Genomic DNA, 18016 nt, shown 5'->3' on the forward strand with positions numbered 1-18016 from the left:
AGGCACGATGCTTTTCTCTGAGCCCCAAGGCTCTCCTCCAAGTTGCAGGAAATTGGATGAAGCAGAAGAGTGGCCCCACATCCCTCCCCTGCCCCTCCACCACACATCTCCCTGAGGCAGAGCAGCTCAAACACAGGGGACATTCCCCTCTGCCACCCCAGGAATGCCTTGCCCAGCCTCATGCACCGCTCCAGATCACACAGACCTTTGCAGACATGGGCCCTGGCTCCAAGTGAGAAAGCTAAAGCAAAAAAAAAAAAAGATATAACAGAAGTAGTTGGAGCTAGAGACAGCAGCTTTGGAGGATCTTTTCTAAATAAACTTTCTGGATTCCTAGAAATACGGGCTACATGATGACCTATTCAATTTTGCGTATATGTGACTAGATAGATAATAGTTAATAAAGTCTTAGTGTCTTAGTTCTGCATCAGAACATTTTTAACTGTTTAATACTTGCCCTTTGCTGTAGAGCCGCAGCTGTCTCATCAACAAGACCCTGGCCAGCCCTAAACGAGTATCTAGGATGCTGCTCTGCAAGATATCACTATCTGTGTTCTATAGCATGCTCCCAGGAGCGGGGAATATTCTGTTATTTGTGCAATGCCTTGTGCTTTGGAAGCTTTTCCTATTGCTTGAGGTCTTAAGACTACAGAACGGCAAAGCAGCAGTAGCTGTTTGCACAGCAGTACAGAAACACTGCACACATCCAGCTAAAGAGCAAAGCTCTGGGTAAAGCTAAACCATGTCTGGAAAAGGCCAACAGCCAGCACCAAGGAAGAAGCGTAAGTGAGGCAAGTGCATAATGATTCCTCCCAAAACCCCCCTCGCATGCCTCTATTTCTAACCTGCCACCTGCTCATTTCATTTGATGGCACACGGTTCTTGTACTGAAAAAGCCCACAAACAGTCATCCCAAAGCCTAGAATAGGAACTGGGCACCAGTCAGTGCCTACTCCCACACAAGCCTTTTCCCAAGCAACAGGGGAAGACTGTCCTACAGCAGAGACCCCCGATGCCAGGCATGGCTGGGAACAAGACCCAGTTATTGAGAAATTCACTCTGTTGTAGACCTGGAAACCACTCTCTGTGCTGCCCTAGTAATAGGCTTCCAAAAAGGAAAAGTCTGTCTCTGACAAAAAGACATCATGTAACTCCATTATTATCTGCCAAACTTGTTCAGGGTTTATTTTTATTTAATCTGAAATATTTTTTCTCCATAACAGGGATCACTTGAAAAAGAACATTGGACCACTTATGCCAAACAATATTATTTCTTTATTTTACAAAAAATATATATACATTTATTCTATATTTAGTCTCTTTGCACCCCCCACACAACACTTCTGCTCGAGGACCATTGTGGGCATGGCCCGAAGCACTATATACATATACAACAGCAAGGTCAGTCCGTGACCCAGCGCAGGAGCTCCTCAGCAGCAGAACACGGGACACTCCAGAAATCCTGGAGCCCTGCCAGCAAAGGACAGGATGGACGTGCTGACCACCTGCACTGGTGATCCTTCAGCACTGAATTCAGCTGATGAGGAGGCAAATTCAGGACCTGCTCTTCACAGCACCAAGGAGGGCAGATAAGTCCTTGCACTCAGGGTGTTAGTCAGCGAATACTCCTTGGGATGGAAAAGCGTTTGCTCCTTTATTTCTCAACTGTTTAGACTTTCAGATCTTTCACACCTGTCCAAGGCCCACCAGCTCCAGGGAAGCTCTGCAGGTTTCCCCACACTTCCAAGCAGCAGCTCAGGATCAGTGTTGTAAGCAGCATTAGGAGCAGGAGGGCAATTCAGGCACCACACCATCCATCCCTTTTAGAACAGGCAAGCAAGTGTGGCTCAGGCTGACTCACAGCAAGCAATGGGAGGAGCACAAAACACTTCTCTCATGTGGCAAGGACTGACTTGGCCAGTTGCTTGTCCACCCCTTTCACAGTCATTATGAGGAAAGGAAATGTGAAAGGCTATTGATCCACGTGGGAAAATTTAGTTCTCACACATGGAAGCCTTTTTGTTTTTTTTTTTTAAAGAAAGTTGTCAATGCTACTTAAAGGCCTGCAGGGCAAGGTCCACAGGCAGCAGAACAGAGAGGCTGCATTGCTCATTAACGAAAAAAAAAAAAAAAAAAGATAAGCAGAGGGCCTGCATAGTTTTGGCAACTGATACGAACTTTGTGTTCTTATCCAACCTATTTCTTCCCGTATGGTGGGAACACTGAGTAGCCAATGCTTCCCCATACCTACTCGTGACCCAAAGCAATACCTCCATGCTGCACCCTGCATGATGATTTCACAAAAACTCTTACATCAATATCCTTTTTCAGAAATAGCAGTGAGTTGTGGCAAGAGCTGCACACAGTACTCAAGTGTTTCCAATTTCCTCTTTCTACCATTTTTAGTGGGAAGTTACTAGAGCAGATCTCCGCCTACCTGTAGGACTCAGGTAGGAAAGCACCCCCAAAAGCTAGAAGAATAAACCTCTTCATCCCTGGAGAGCACAATCTGCCTCAGAAACCAGCCTACTGCAGCTTTCAGCTAACAGTCCCTGGATTAGAACACAATGTTTTGGAACTGCATGCCAGACAGCTCCGACAACAGTCCCCATTCCAGTGTGGAAGGGATTAATAAGTCCCAGACAGTCTTTAAATGAACCACACTCCATGTGCACGTAACTATTTCCAGTATAACAAGCCGTAAAACCTATTCAGACCAGAAGAAATCTGGGGATCTGAACTGAAACATAACAGAATCTGTAGCAGAGCACCCACCTCCCAACCCAGAACACCAGCCAGCTTGATTCCAGAATGCCTGTGGTGTCTGAGAGCCCCCAGTCACTACGTACTGACAGCTCAGATTCATCAAGGACTTCTGCTCTGCCTCCGGCATCTGCATTTCTCTGAAGCCTTCATCTGCAGAGTCAGCTTCCCTCACAGCCCTCTCCATGACCCTGCCAGAGCCATAAAGCAGGCTGCAGATGTAAAACACCCCTACCTCACAGGTTTTATTCTTGAAACTTCACCCTGGCTCAGTGTTGTTACCTAGCTGTCCCTGTGAACTCAGGCACACAGCAGTGCAGTCTCCACGCTGTTTCACAGCCACCTCAGCCCAGCTGTGCTGTCTGTCCTGTCTCCCCATTGCTCTGTCAGTTCACATCCATGCTGCTAAGCTACTAGCCTGTGCCCCCCAAAATAGTCCCAGGGCACGCTGGACAGTTCATTTCTCTTCATACCTCTCTTCTCCTCCCCACACGCTCACAAAGTCCTTTTAAACCCTAGCAATTTATAGCTTTCATTAGCGTTAGCTGAAATTAGAGATGAACCCTGCTGACTGGCTTCCCTCTCTAGAGGCTGCTGTTGCTGCCCGTGCTGTTACATTATGACAAGGCCCAGACAATTGTGCTGCTTGAGATATCCCAGGAAGACCATCTTTGGTTCACTAAACTCTTTCTATATGTGTAGAATACAGCAGTCAGATCAATAGCATCATCCCTAAGTGCCATTCCCTTAATTGGCAGACAAGTGCTGTCAGTCACTGCAAGGCAGGAGGTGCCACTCGGGGCCATCTTCTGGATCAGGTTGGCATCTGGAACATGGAGGATCACAAAGATTTGGTGTTCATAGCTTTACGAACAGAGCTGTTCTAGATTGTTTTCAGGTAGTGACGGTGTTCTTTCCAACGGGACTTGGGCTGCCAACTTAGTTCCATGACAGGTTTCAGAAATCCTAAGGAACAGAGGAAAGCCACGGCAGATAGCCAAGGACAGACTTCCAATGGACATCCTAACAGCTGTGTATCAGGGTGTTTAGAAGGGAAGGAACGAGGCATCATGTGAAGGGGGCAGCCCTGCCTTAGGCGTTGATGGCTTTCCAGCGGTCACTGTCTACGCTGTTGATGCTGCCCACGTGATATGGCATGGAGGCTACGTCATCCAGGTACGCTGTGGTGTCGATCTGAGTGCTGGAGTAGAACCCAGAATCCATCCCCTCCTTCTTGGCAACAGCATACGGGTGGGGTAGGTGCACATCCACATCTTCAGGCTCATCCACCTGACATTTGTAGGAGAAAAGGATCTTCGGCTCAGACCTGGAGTTATTAAAGATTTAAAACACACATTAAAGCAATGCAGGGTCTCATCACAGCCACCTATCTTTACCTGAAACTCAGCAGCACCAAAAGCCACGTAGTCAGGTCCTAAAGAACCTTTCACGTGAGCACTCAGCCCTGAAATACACCTAGTGGAGTGACTGCCATGAATTTATGCTAAAATTAGCTTAGGACTGGGCTACTTGGGAGAAATAAAAACAGCAGAGTCCTGACTTCAGTGTGGGAAGCAACTCTGAGTTCTGAAGCACTGAGAGCAATCCTTAGCATCCAAACATCACTGGACTCCGCAGCAGGCCTGGATACTGGTAAAAACAGGATTCCACTTCACATTCCATTCGTGTGCATCCAGAAAATCAAAATACAAGTACTTTACATGTGTCTCCACCTCACAGAGATTACATGCCTCTGTTACAGGTTTAACTCCAGAAACTGTTCCCTTCTGATTTCATAAGGCAGAAGAAACACTTTGATATTTTAGGAGTACTTTTTGTTCTTGGTGGTTCAAAAGTCTGATGTTTCTTGCTCGTGGACAATAGAAGACACAGCCTACATGAACACACTCTTTTCCAATCAAGATAAATCTCCTGAGTGGCCACACGGCGGCACCCTCAACCCAGTAATAAACACTCCCGAGTGCTTTCACCTAGTGACTGCCCCGTTGTATAGGAATCCCCAGTCAAGGGGTTACTTAACCCCACAGATCCTTACCAAAAACCCACTCAGGAGCCCGATTAATCTTTCATTCGATCTCTCACTCACCGCTTAGTTACCAACTTCAGCCACAGAACTCTGCACTAACAAGATGCAGTCACTGAAGTGACCCTCCTCAAATGTTTGAGAGGAAAACAAATATTGGCTCAACTTTGCATACAAAAGAAGTGACCAGCCCTGGGTCAGGCAAGAAAAACAGCAAGGCCAGAAATAAAAAATTGGTTCCTTAACTGGCATTGTAGTCACTGCCTTTCTCTGCAGACTGAAAAAACTCAGGTGTCAAACAATTAACCATACATATTCCCTAAATCCCTGTTCCTGGCTACTCACCCAAAGAAGCCTTTCAGGAACGCCACGTAGATGAGAGGTGCGAAGAAGCTGAAGTAAAGGAACGTGGTAGCATCAACACAGCTGCAGAAGGGAACATGAAAACATTTAGTATTCAAACACAATACAACTGGATAACCCCAGCCACATCCACCCAGACGATATGATCCCACTTCCCTCCAGCATCCAAACAAAGCACAAGAAGTCTTCTGCTAACCAATTTCAGACTGATGCAAAATCAGACTCTGCCACCAACGCATCACCTCTCCTAGAGGCTCAAGAGGAAACCATGCAATGTTCCCAGTTCCAAGCCTCAGTGCTGCTAATTTTGACTCATGGAAAGTGACTGATCTCTGCAGAATGAGACTCCAGATATGACCAAGAGCACTCCCATGCTATTCCCAGCAAACAAGCTATTTACTCCCTTGTTATCTATGAAACAAGCCAGTGGCCAGGCATCAGTGGAATCAAATGACTGGTCTCTCTCACCACCTCAAGACCACTGCATGCACTCCAGAGACCTCCCTGCTTCAAGCTTCCTGATGATTTAGAACTCTTTTGGCATGAAACCGAACCAACAACTTTATTCTTCCTTAGGAACATCATAGAAGTGTGTTTTCTTGAGACAGGCGGTGTTAACGGACACAAACACAATGTGAGAGACTGGGCTGCAGCCCTCCCTCCCAGCATACATACCACAGTCCTTCGATGATATCTACACAGAGAAGGGCACTGCCCAGGCCCTGCACCAGGTTCAGCAGCGCCAGGATTCCAGCATAAACATAAAAACTCTTCCTGGCTGTGGGAAAGACATGAACACAAGGATGAATCTCAACCTCACAAGCACCAGCAAGCACTGTGAAAATAACAGGCCCTGTCTGACAGAGCTGGTAAACCCAACTTAGGCGTCTCAGCATCTTGGTTGTTTCATGAGCTCTTAAGAGTTAAGATCACATTTTTCTGTCCCATACTGCCAGGACTGATGGAGGTATAATGGGCTAAACCAGACCCTCCTGCATGTGTATACACAAAGCCACACACAGAAGACAGATTTTGAAAGCACGTGGCCATGGCAACATGTGCAAAGATGTTACAAGCAAACATTTGGGACCACTGTCACTCATATTTGGACGTAAGAAAAAAAAAATTCCCCAGTTGAACCAGAACTTGTGCCCTTTTGATCTACAGACTAGCAAAACTGCTCAGGAGACCCAGACAGGAGCAGTGGGGTATGCTGGACTAGGCAGACCAGGCTCAGGATCACCTGCTTGTGCCACGTGCCACATACCCACTCCCCTCTGGGTACCCACACTACACAGAGAAAGTACAGTGCAATATAAGTATCTCAGTAGCAGCCTCTCTCCCTGTTCAACTGCAGATATTCCGCAACCACATAAAACAGCACACACCAACAACAGAAAACCATCTTAAAGTAAATGCCCAGATAAAACTTATTAAGCAGCTTCAATCAGCCTCTTTCTCACAGGCTGACTAGCATGGACACTTCAACATCATATGTGCATTTCAAAAGGAAATCATTATTAAGGCAAGGATTCTTATTGCTCTTGGGAGATTACATATTTACATCTGTATCAAGAATCGAGCTACTGCATCTTGTTTCCTTAATGTAACTGATTTGCTGTTAAAGTTGCAATGTAATTCCTCTCACCCTACCCTCCAAAATGCACAACATCCTACTTTCTAGTGATAGCTTGTGTCCTTTGCCATGTTTCTGTACCCTTAAATAGGGGGACAAATCTGCAGCACAGTCACATACAGGAACCTCTTATTCCCACCTATGTTTTCATCCTGGTGCTGTCCCCACCTGTAGGATGGAACCCACTACTTTCACTTACAAGGCAGAGAAATCCGGTCCTTCAGAGGAGTTTTTGGAAGAATCACCACAAAGGAGTAGACCTGTTGAGACAAAGAAAGACCTGTCCCACAGCTGCAGAGGCAGTGAGTGGTGTCACACGCTTCCTAGATGTCTCAGGGCAGGGGCACAGGCTCCCTGACATTAAATCCAGCGCGCATGTGAGGGCTCCACACCTCACCCCATCAGCACACAAAGCGTGGTCACTGAGAAACCAGGGAGCAAATAACATCTGAGCTCAGTTCAGATTCAGCTGTCACAGCTTACACAAACTTTTTTGCTTTAGCTTCCTTGTCTAATGAAAAGCACCATGCTGCACCGTATCAAGCAGGAGGTGGCCTAGGGCCTTAATATGCTCAAATCATTCTCCCTACTCCATTCAGGAATTATAAAGAGGCTGTCAGAGTGCATAACACGTGCCTCGTACTTACCAGAAAGAAGAAACAGGAGCTGGCAAGCCAGAAGTGTCTCCCTCCATGACCGTAGATGTTGAAGTCTTCTGCTGAGAGGTGGGCATCAGGGTACAGGATTTCCAAGGTCCCCTAGGAGAGAAGTGACACCGTTACTACACTAGGACAGTCAGCACCCTCACTATAGTAGGTGTGTGTATAAATGAGACTGTTGAAAGCTCAGTTAACAGTTGTCTCTGCCACACCTCACTGCTACCTTGCTTAGACCAATTTATGTTCATCCAGAATGAGAAAAAATAGAAAACAAGAAGTGATAGAAAAAAAAAGGTGGCAAGAATCAGCATCCAAAGAGAATGGACATCACTGACATTCCAGAGAAGAGACTGAAGGAAGGGACAAGAGTAGCTATTTGAAACAGTTCCACTCCTATTTCCATCACTAAAGTACACCTTTCCTGCTGCAACATCCAGAATATAAATGCCTGCACCTGTGCAGGAGTTAGGAAAGGAGACTGTCTTCTTCACTTGAATCCCTGAGAAATATGAACAGAAGCTACCATACAGACAGCAGAGAGAAAAGAATTTATAAGTATTATCAGCCTGATACGGTTCTCAAACACTTGATACTTAATCAGGCTCCTCCAGGATATCATGTGGTAATGATCAGCTCACTGCCTCCACACACCAGGGCCTGATCACTGAACAATGATCTGTGTGTTGTTCTGGTGCCGCCCCAGATAGAGGCACAGAGCTGAGCACTTACATACCAATGAGAAAAATAAACCCAGACACACACTGCATTGTCCAGAGAGAGGGAGACCCAGCTAATAACTGAGCTAGCAAGCCAGCTGCTCGTTTGAAGGGATGCAAGAGCTCTCATCTCTCAAAGAGACAGGAGACAAGAGGCACAGTGCACAAGGGCACTTTGGGTGTCTCCATCTAGTTTTGATTGTACTTGAGGCTAGACCCAAGATCTGTGGCTCAGATGTGAAAAACACTCTCTCCTGTTTCAAGATTCACTGAACAAGGCAATCCATCTAAATTTCCATCTCATTTCTTGAGCTTGATTGAGGTATTCCTGCCATGGAGGCAACAGGGTGATAGGGTCTAGCATGTGCCCTGAGGAACTTCATACTCCACTGCAAGCATCCAGTCTTCCCCAAAAACTTTGTCCAGAAAGCAAAGCTGCCACTTTCTGCACATTCCAGGAATCCCACACCTAACAAACTCCGTGGCAAGCCACCCCTTTTGCAAAGGCTAACTCTTCTGCTCCAACGTACTCACCTGGGTGACAGAATATGCCAGAGACAGCACTGTGGTGATTGCCAGAACACGTTTCACACTTGACTTGCTCTCCAGGTGACCTGGAATTAAGGAATAAAGAAGTGACTCAGGTTGCAATCCCATCCCTGCTAAAAATCAGTCCTCTCCAAAACCAATTAAAGAAAACATTTGTATTTCCACAGGCCTTCGGGGGAAGTTTAAAGCTTACTTAACCCCTGTCAACTGCTCCCATTTGGAGAGCTGAGCCTTTCAAAGGCAAACACTTGTAAAATAACAAGTTTTTAATTGCTTCCTTCTGCCCACACTAATATACAGTGAGGAACCAAGTCCTGTCACTTGGATTACAAACAAAAGTCAGGAATGATTTTATCGTTGTCTACATGGACAGGTTTTATTTTCTTTCCATGAAAAGTGTTGATGGGAGACTGGATTAGAGGAAGGGAGAAGGTCTTGCATAATTTAGAAAAATTTGCATTGAAATACATAGGAGCAGTCAATCTCCATAAACTCCTTCTAACCTAAATTACTCTTTAATCCCAAAGAGGAAAGAGGCAGCGCTCAGATGTCTTAATGGCAGATGTGATGGAGATGGCTACCCTCTCCGCCACCTTTCACCCACAGCAAGAAGTGCTCCAAACAGTTTTTACTTGTACAACTGCAAGTGGAGTGACAGATTACAAGTACAGCTAAATGGACTGAATGAAGCCAGGATGGACTCAAACTAACCAAGGTGGGAAGCACACAGAAGGACCCCCAGAAGTAAACATCTTCTTAAATGAAGAGCACTTTAAGCAAAGATCAGAGAGTTAATCTCTGCATAAAGGTCTTCACCTAAGCTGAAGACTCCTTCACCACATGCATGCAGGACAAATAAAAAGCACAAATAAACTTTGAAATGGTACAAGCCATAGAATTGTGAATGTAATCAGGCTTTCAGCCACTTCTAACGAACTAATTTTTCCTCTGTCTTTATTCTGGAACTCTTTGATTTTGTAGGATTAGCATTTCTACAAGCTTACAGATACAGCATCTGTGGAAAGAAAGGGAATAGGAAACATTCAAAGCACTCAAACTCCTGGCACATACCAAAGGCAAGGCCTAGAATCACCACACTCAGCTCAATTGCCAGAAGGAAGAACCTCGTGATCTCCCACAGGATCTGAGGAACAACAGAAACCAGACAAACATGATTAGAAGGAGCCAGGAACCAGTTAGAAGTTAATACAGCAAAACTCCATTCTCTGCTCCAGGGGATAGCTGCCTCTGAATGGAACAGGTCATTTCTATAAACCTTCCTTGTGCTTTGTGGGGATGCTAACTTTATGCTTGTCCCAAGGCCTGATCTTGTCTGAACAGAAGAATTGTGTGACAAAGCAAACAGCTTGCCTGCAGATAGACAGAGCGGCCACGGTTTGCCATGCTCGTGAATCTGTCACTTGTCATAAAAATGCACTTTCTGCTGTACTCTCAAGAAACAACAATCCACAATAATCTTGAAAGTGTAGCATCAAACAGGGCCAGTTCTTAAAGCAGAAAATTCTGCAGTAATGACTGAATAAATTCAGTATTATGCCCTCCTCCAAGGAGGAGGTCTGGATTTTGGTCCCCACATCCAGAGTATATTCGACTCTAAAACTGACTAGCTTCCAGCTTGTCATTTCTAATTCCCAGGCTTCATTTGGTGAAACAAGTTCAGACAAAAAGCAGGTGAAGTGACTTTCTGGAAAGTCATATAATAAACCAGGGTCTCACTTAGGACAAGAACCGTGATTCTGGCTTATGTATCCCTTTTCTCTGAGCACTTGTGCTCTCTTGAATATACACAGTATTTTAAGAGGCACACAATAAGACATCTCAGAAAATATATTTATAGTTTCTGGGATGTTCTCTTGTGTATATGCATGAGAAAAATGTATGTACATATGAGAGCAAACAAACATAAGGCGTATTAGAACATGAGCCCACAGGAAAGACTAACTGAATGTCTGTCCTCCTGCATGACTTCTCGGCAAGGTGAAAGCACCTTCTCTCCTCTTCTTCATTTTTCGAGTCCTGGACATTCCTCTGTTCAACAGAGGTGGATGGAAGTGCTACAAACTTCCAGCTACTCACAACAAGCAATGCCTTAAAATGCTTTTACAGGGAAAGCAAGAGAATCACACTCAATCCAGAGAATAAAGGTAGAAGACCTGTACTCTGGGCAGCCCTTCTTCCTCCAACAGCTCAAGCAGCAGAGTTTTTTTTTGTTGTTTTAGGTAATATTCTGTTGCAAGTCAAACAATTACAAAGGAACAGCATGTACAAAGCTATTTCCTGTTTGCTAAGGGTTCACCCTCTGCTCAGAAAACTGCAAGGACATTCAGCTATCAGGACAAAAAGGGAATTCTGTTTTATTTGCTTTCAACACAAAAGATTTCACTATTTTTCCAAGAGTCCCTCAAATATAGCAAGAGTAACAGAGGCCAGGTATTGCCTATCCACTAAAGGTATTTGTTTGTTTGTTTAGCTCTTGCAAAGCACAGCTCTCCATCTGCAGGAAAGTTTAACTGCCACTGTTTGTGTCTAATTTAGGAAGTCCATTGTTTTACAGCCCTGGATGTTGTGATCAATTAGATACAGCTATCAGAATAGGATTCCGTGGCCCACATAAGCTGTGAGTAGTGCAAACAAAAACACATTCTTCTTGCATGCAATTAAAAGGGAAGCAGTAGCAGAATGCTGTGGCCAGAACCGCATGAAGCAGAGCCTCTAGAATGCGAACTGTACCTACCTTATCAGCAACTGTGGCAGCATCAGAGGCACTCACAGTCATGGAGACAACAGCACGGGCGATACCAACCAAAGCCACCACAAACACCTACATGAAAAGGTATCAAAAATAAGCTTATGTCAAAAGACACACATGCAGTAATGATCAGACACCCTTTTGGAATATTGTTTCCAGGTCAGCTTCGAAGCCTGATAACGTGTACTGAGAACCTCACATAACAGATTCAGTTTAATTTCCTGAAGAAAATTCCTCAGGCTTGTCAGGTGTGAGTACTAGCTTACAATTTATGAAGGTGCACGTTTCCTCAACTGTCAGATTCAACAGTTCTGAAGAATTCTCATCCACTCCTTTACAACCATGCTTCTATAATGTAAGTCTTCCCACCCTTCAGTCTGCTGGGGCAGGGCAGGAGAAAAGTCAGACAAAATACAGCCCTCCAAGTTAAAAGCTAAAGTGCTTGGTATGACTGAATAAACCAACGGCATCAGATAACAGAAGCCGCTTCATACCAACTACCTCACTTCAGATCCGTGATAAAGCTGAAATCCACAGTTCTTTCCCTCAACACTGAGGACGCTCAGGAATGCAGAAGGTAAGTCAACACAGCCAGCAGCTTTAAAGCATCCTACCCCAGCACACAGAGCAGCATCAAGATACCCACATCAGCTCATGCACCATTTAAGCATGGCAGCACAGAGCACAGCAAGGCTAATCTGCCAACCCCGGTGCTGTCACAACCACACTCTGCAATTAAGACCTCAGTTGGATAGATCTACCCTCTGCTGTGCAGACTTACCCTCTGAGAAGGCAGATTTTTCCAGATAAAATTCTCCAAGTTAAAGGCTAATTTAAACTAATGATGAAGGTATGAGGCAGCAACATCTACCACAAAATGGAAGTCCAAGCTGATTCCAAGACAGATGGAGAATGCAAACAACCAGTACATCACCTACTGCAGAGTGCTTCCTCCTTAGAGGAAGAGGGGATGCAACAGCCCAACAGAATAATGTCACATTCCCTTCTGGGGTTTAAAGAGGAAAAAACACTTAAAAAAGAAAGAAGGGCCCCTGAATATAACATGTTCTGGAGCAGCAACAGCTCAGAGAGGAAAACACACCCCTTTTGCTTCCTCTAAGAAGGTAGAGACTCTTCTAAAGCTATTAACTTAGCTTTAATCACTGACTCCACAAGAAAGCATTCCTTCAAAATGTGTCAAACAGCCATTTGAAAGGAAATCCTCACAGGACACACTTAACATCCTCCTCTCCCAAAACCTCAATCCAGAAGATCAAACTGAGTGAAAAGCACTTTTCTCTGAGGCTGGTTTATCACATTCTACTTCTCACTCTGTTCTGAAGAAGCTGACAGCGTACAGTCAGTTCACTTTTTTCTTTCCTTTGGTTTCTCAGTTTTACTTTTCAAAGCCTTTGGAATGAACTTCTTGCTGACCCCTCTGCATTACTGGAAACGGAAGACTTCAATCCAGGCTGCAAATAGCTAGTAATATTTTTTAAAGTTGGAGCATTCGTGTATGACCCTGATTACCCAAAACTTTGCACGAGCTCAGTGCCCACACCTCACACCTGTAAGAGCTGTAAGACTTCTCACCAAAGACTCAGCTGAGGCTACCAGCTTACATTCTGTTGTGATGTGCTATGGGTTTTGCTGTACCAGTACCCGCATGCTGCCTGAAGGATGCCTCCATTCTAATCCAGTTCAAACACACATTTACTTACGCAGCCTGTACTAATCTCCCTGAGACACAGCAGGCACATCGTGCTGCTTGGAGACAAGCTAGGATCAAGCTTCTGAATAACGCTTTACACAAATCCAAGCAGGTTCCTACCTGCATTTACAATGCCCTGTGAGCAGAATCAGTTAGTAGGACTGATGTTCAGAGATCACTACAGAGACTATCTGAACGTGATCAGAAGTTGCCTGAGCTTTTCTGAATCAGGGAGAAGGGAACAGAAGAGATCTAGCATGTTTGAGAACTGGGATTGTATTGCCTATGTTTCCATCTTAAGTAATAACAGGAAAATCATCTAGCAGCCACTTTGATATGATGGGAAAAACTAACTGTGTTAGGTTAGCACATTCCCAAAGTAACCAGAACCCTGTCACATCACTGTTTGCTACTCTAGATGACCAAGCTTTCCAACAAGGGAAACAAAAATTGTTCTCTAGTGTTTCACTTTCACTACCTCAGTGAGAAGCAAGTTTCACATCACATGACTTACTGTAAGGAGGAAGGAAAACATAAGATGCTAGACCCCAAGACAACAAGGCAACAAATGAAGGAAAGTAAGTCATCATAGAACAAACACCACACATATCCAGACAAGGACACTCCCAGAATCTGAAAAATAGAGTTCAATAGTGAAAGTGTCGACTTCTGGTAATATACCTCCAACTAAAAATAAATTTTATTCCTGGGTATAGGAATAAATAGACCTTGGCCTAGGCTAGCTCTCTCTCTCCCCACTGTTTTGGTGATACTGTTCATGAGTGGTAATAAAAAAACACTCCTTCAGTCAGTTCAAAAGCACACAGTGGTACTCACTAGTATGTAGAATGTGGTGAAGATTGGGCTGGAAGTAACCCGGATTTTGGCCCTGGCAGAGGGCAGCTTCCAGAGAAGGAACATAAAGAAAAGCACATTGGGAACCAGGAGCAACAGATCCCAGTAGCGGACTCTGCAAAAAGTAAATAAAACAGTTTTTTTTCCTCCTGTTCTTCAGTATCTAGAAGGTACCAGCCCCAGGCTCTTCTCTCCCAAACTCCAAGAAAGAAAGCTTTTTCCCCTGGCCCAGGGTCAGACTGTGATCCTATTTTCTCTTTCTCACCTGGATTTCCCAATGTCCTCATAGAGCAACAGCAGGCACTTGTGTGGCACAGTGATGTTGGTGTCATTGATCACCTGCATTGTTTTGGGGGACAAAGTTGTCACATTATCTAGGGCTGTCACCAGGGCAGTAGAGTGTGTGATGTTGTCAGACACGGAGAATCTCATCACAGACGTCATGGACTGGAGCATCCTGCCTTCTTGCTGGTCCGGGTCAAGCACAGCACAGGACAACGACAGCAGAGAAAAAGGAACATTAAATCAGTTGTGAGTCAGAGCTCAAAAAGCACATCCCTTCCATTAGGCCCCTGGACAACTGCTTCCTGCTTGTTACAGCAAATTATCATCATCAGAAGGACAGTGTTACACAACAGAACAAACGCCACCTGCCCTGCACACAGCCATTCGGGTACTCAGTGGAAAACCAGGATCTTGTATCGAGAGCAACACATACCTTCAACAAAGTGACATGCTAAGCTGGAGTAATTTTGTGATTTGAGCTTTGGCAGCTTCATAGAAGAAATCAAGACTCAACAGCAACACATGGCATCCTCAGAGAGAGGCAAACTCTGCTGTACCACTGATTATTCCAGTTCCCAAGACCAAGAAGTCAATGAATTAATTTCAACAACAGCAAAGAAAATATGAAGGCCTGTACCTAAAACCTGTTGCTGTTACCAACCCTACAGTCAGAGCCTCACATACTTTTACCAAAAGGGACTGCACTATCTGCAGAAAACACCGGCAAAAGCCAAAATTCAGAACTTTTTCTTCTAACACTCCACAAGACACCAGAACTATTTTGATTTAAAGCACAACAGCAAGGATGTGAAGAGACAGTGCCTCTCAATGACCTGACCAGCATAAGGCTCTCCAGCTTCCTTACCATCAATCTTGATCACAGTGAATCTCTCAAACAGAGCAGCATCTGTGCAAACTGGCAGCCCAGGACCGGGTGCAGTCCCACCTGGTGAATTTCCTACAGTCAAACTCTCTGGAAACAGAGAGCTACACAGTCAGAACCACAGGAGTTGTGCAGCTTGGTTCTTTTGCCTGCCCTACCTTGTACTTCTCCAGCCACCTGGGAAAATGGTAAGAGAGTTTCCCATCTCCTGCTGAAACTTTTTGAGTTGCCTTTCCTGAGAGAACACTCACATGTTTTCTTCTATCTGTCTGCCCACCAGGCCCTACACTGCTGCATTATTCTGCTCCACTATCCATTAAATCCCACGTGCTTTGTGCCCATGCCAGTGGCTTTGCTAAGTGTTATTGCAGCAGAAGCGACAGCAGTTCAGCGCTCTCTTGGTTCCACAATCATCTCAGAAGCTCGAGCAGATGCTGGCACACAGTACTGTAGAGCAGGATTAGAGTTTTGACCTGATTTATATTACTAAGCCCGTTCCTGATTCAGTGCCACCTTCCACAGATCCTCTCTTCTTCATACCCCGAAACAGCAACCCTCACTGTTAACACCCTGCCAAGGAGCTGAACGCAAGCACAGGGTCCTGCCACCTCTCCTGGCACTCCCCAGAGACGTGGTCACCGCTGACAGATCCAAAAAACCTCGACCAACTGCCCTCTTAGAGATGCGTGGTGCCAGAGATAGCACTCTAGCAGTCTGTGTGCTATAGTTAATCCAGGATTCACCGCAGAAAAATTCTCCCTGTTTGAATTTAGCCCTGGCTGGCACAGCAGACCCAGCAGCCTGAATGACAGGAGCCAGCAGGTAGCTTCCCTGGCAGATGCCGGGTGACTCACCGGGCGGAAAGAATCAGCACAGCCCTGCGTCATCCGTCGGGCAACTCGGGAGCACCTTCCCCACAGACCGCTCAGGACTGTGGCCACAAACCTGTCTTCAGAGCTGAGGCTCTTCCAAGGTCTTCCGAGGAGTCACTCCCAGCTGACAGACCCTCCCTTTGATTCACCCCCTGCTGACAGAGGCTTCGGAATGGGATTTGCTTTCGCGGCTGCCGTGTGCTGGGCTGCACAAGGGACGTCACATCAAACACAGACACACAGACCTGGAAAGATCAACTTTGTGCTGAGGTGGCAACATGCGTGCCAACAAACCCTAGCTTGCTGGAACCTCTGCTAGAACAACCTTCACAGGGCAGACCTCTCCAGAAGTGTCCCCTCTCCCTTCTCCAGTTCCTCACTCTTCTGAATCAACACTGTTGAGAATTATTTTCTCTAAATAATTCTGCTCCGTTCTCCTGCAGAACACTTCCCTGACCTCTGCGTCTCAGTAGCAGCAAGGACAAATACATTCACATTTGTCAACACAGAAGAAATTCTACCTATCTTTAAAAAGGCTTGGAAAGGGTAGAAAAAAACCCCACAGAGTGTGGGCAGAATAACAGCAGCTGTGAACCATCACACCCTCTCGTATCTTTTCTGAGACAAAGATTTGACCTGCTTGTCCCATTGAAAAGAGCCCAAGTATAAAGCTGAAGAAGAATTACCTGGGAAAGAACGCGTTCTTCTAAAAACGAACAAACAGGCTCCAGTTCCTTTCCCCTAGAATCCCCACTATCACGCACCGGCAGCGAGCTGCTGATAAGGAGTGGGGTTGGCCACGTCCAGCAGCCAGCTCCAGTCCCAAGTTTCAAAGGGCAGAGCAGGACCGAGCTCAGCGCTGTGCCAGGCTGCTCGCCGTGCCCTGCTGCTGGGCTCCTGCTCCTCTTCCCATCCCACGGCGGGATACGCACAGAGGCACAGCTCCGTGCTCACGCTTAGATCTGCCCCGGTATGGTGGAAATACCAGGGAAATAAAACAGCAATGGGGCTGGGAGCTGATGGCAGGGATCCCCAGCAGCTCCACTCCCTGTAGCAGACTCCAAACCCTTGAAATAAACTCAGTCAGCTGAGCACAGCCCAGGGATCACTCACCTCACCCTGCTGCGATCCGGCCCACGCACAGGGGCTGAATTCAGCCCCAGCCCCATGAAACGAGCCCAGTGCCACAGCCACAGCCCCCTGACAGGAACCAAAACCAAGCGGTCCCCTATGCCCAGCCCCACCTGCATGTGTGATATCTGGAGAGAAAACACGGCGATGCCCGTGGGGTCACTGGGGCAGGGCGCTGTAGGGCTGCTGCCTGCCCCTCAGGAACCAGCTCCTGCCCCTAACGGTGTGGGGAAGATTTGGGGTCAGGTCCCGGCACGCACCTACCTGCGGGTGGCCGTGCCCGAGGAGCGCCCCGCGCGGATTCACCACAGGGACCCCCCCCCGCCTGAACTGCGGCTGCCACAGCACCGGGCGGGCGGCGCTGCGACCCCACCGCCACCCCCAAGATTTTTATAAAAAAAAAAGGTTAAAAACAAGCGAAAAAAGCCCTTTTTTTGTTCTTTTTAAAGCCAGACTTTCAAACCTCGCTGCCAGGAGCTCCCCTCCCGTCACCCGCACCCCCCCTCCCCGGGCAGGCCCCGCCGCCCCCCCCCCCGGCTCCTACCCGGCCTCCCCTCAGCCGCGGGGCCCGGCCCGGCCCGGCCCGGCCCAGCCCAGCCCCACCAGGCCCCGGCCCCGGCGGGGAGCGTCGCGGAAGGGAGGCTGGAGCCAGGCGCCGCTACCAGGCCGGAGCCTCTTCGGCTGGGCTCGGAGGGGGGTATTGGGAGATGGTCCCTCAGCGGGGGAGGGAGAAGACCAATAGAGAGGCAGATAGGATGGAGTGACAGAAAGAAGTGGTG

The 18016-nt window shown here is 46.6% G+C and overlaps 1 protein-coding gene across 7 annotated transcripts; it reads right to left on the reverse strand.

Moving 5' to 3' along the window:
• Positions 1 to 1252: 1252 nt before the first annotated feature.
• TPRA1 (transmembrane protein adipocyte associated 1) lies at positions 1253 to 17953 on the reverse strand. Of its 7 annotated transcripts, none has more exons than XM_068694189.1 (11): positions 17782 to 17953; positions 14332 to 14534; positions 14049 to 14181; positions 11486 to 11572; positions 9802 to 9874; positions 8716 to 8795; positions 7454 to 7564; positions 7006 to 7066; positions 5846 to 5948; positions 5153 to 5233; positions 1253 to 4090 (listed from the first exon to the last, which is right to left on the reverse strand). In XM_068694189.1, exons 2-11 carry the CDS (start codon positions 14520 to 14522, stop codon positions 3856 to 3858), a joined length of 1155 nt encoding a protein of 384 aa, XP_068550290.1. In that variant the 5' UTR covers positions 14523 to 14534; positions 17782 to 17953; the 3' UTR covers positions 1253 to 3855. The 7 variants fall into 7 exon arrangements, with proteins under 7 accessions (XP_068550290.1, XP_068550292.1, XP_068550294.1 ...); XM_068694191.1 differs by lacking the exon at positions 17782 to 17953 and adding an exon at positions 17502 to 17694; XM_068694193.1 differs by lacking the exon at positions 17782 to 17953 and adding an exon at positions 17494 to 17694 and having other exon boundaries at positions 14332 to 14527.
• Between the last annotated feature and the right edge of the window lie 63 nt (positions 17954 to 18016).

The sequence above is a fragment of the Anas acuta genome, chromosome 11 (assembly GCF_963932015.1).
Source record: "Anas acuta chromosome 11, bAnaAcu1.1, whole genome shotgun sequence".
Lineage (NCBI taxonomy): Eukaryota > Metazoa > Chordata > Aves > Anseriformes > Anatidae > Anas > Anas acuta.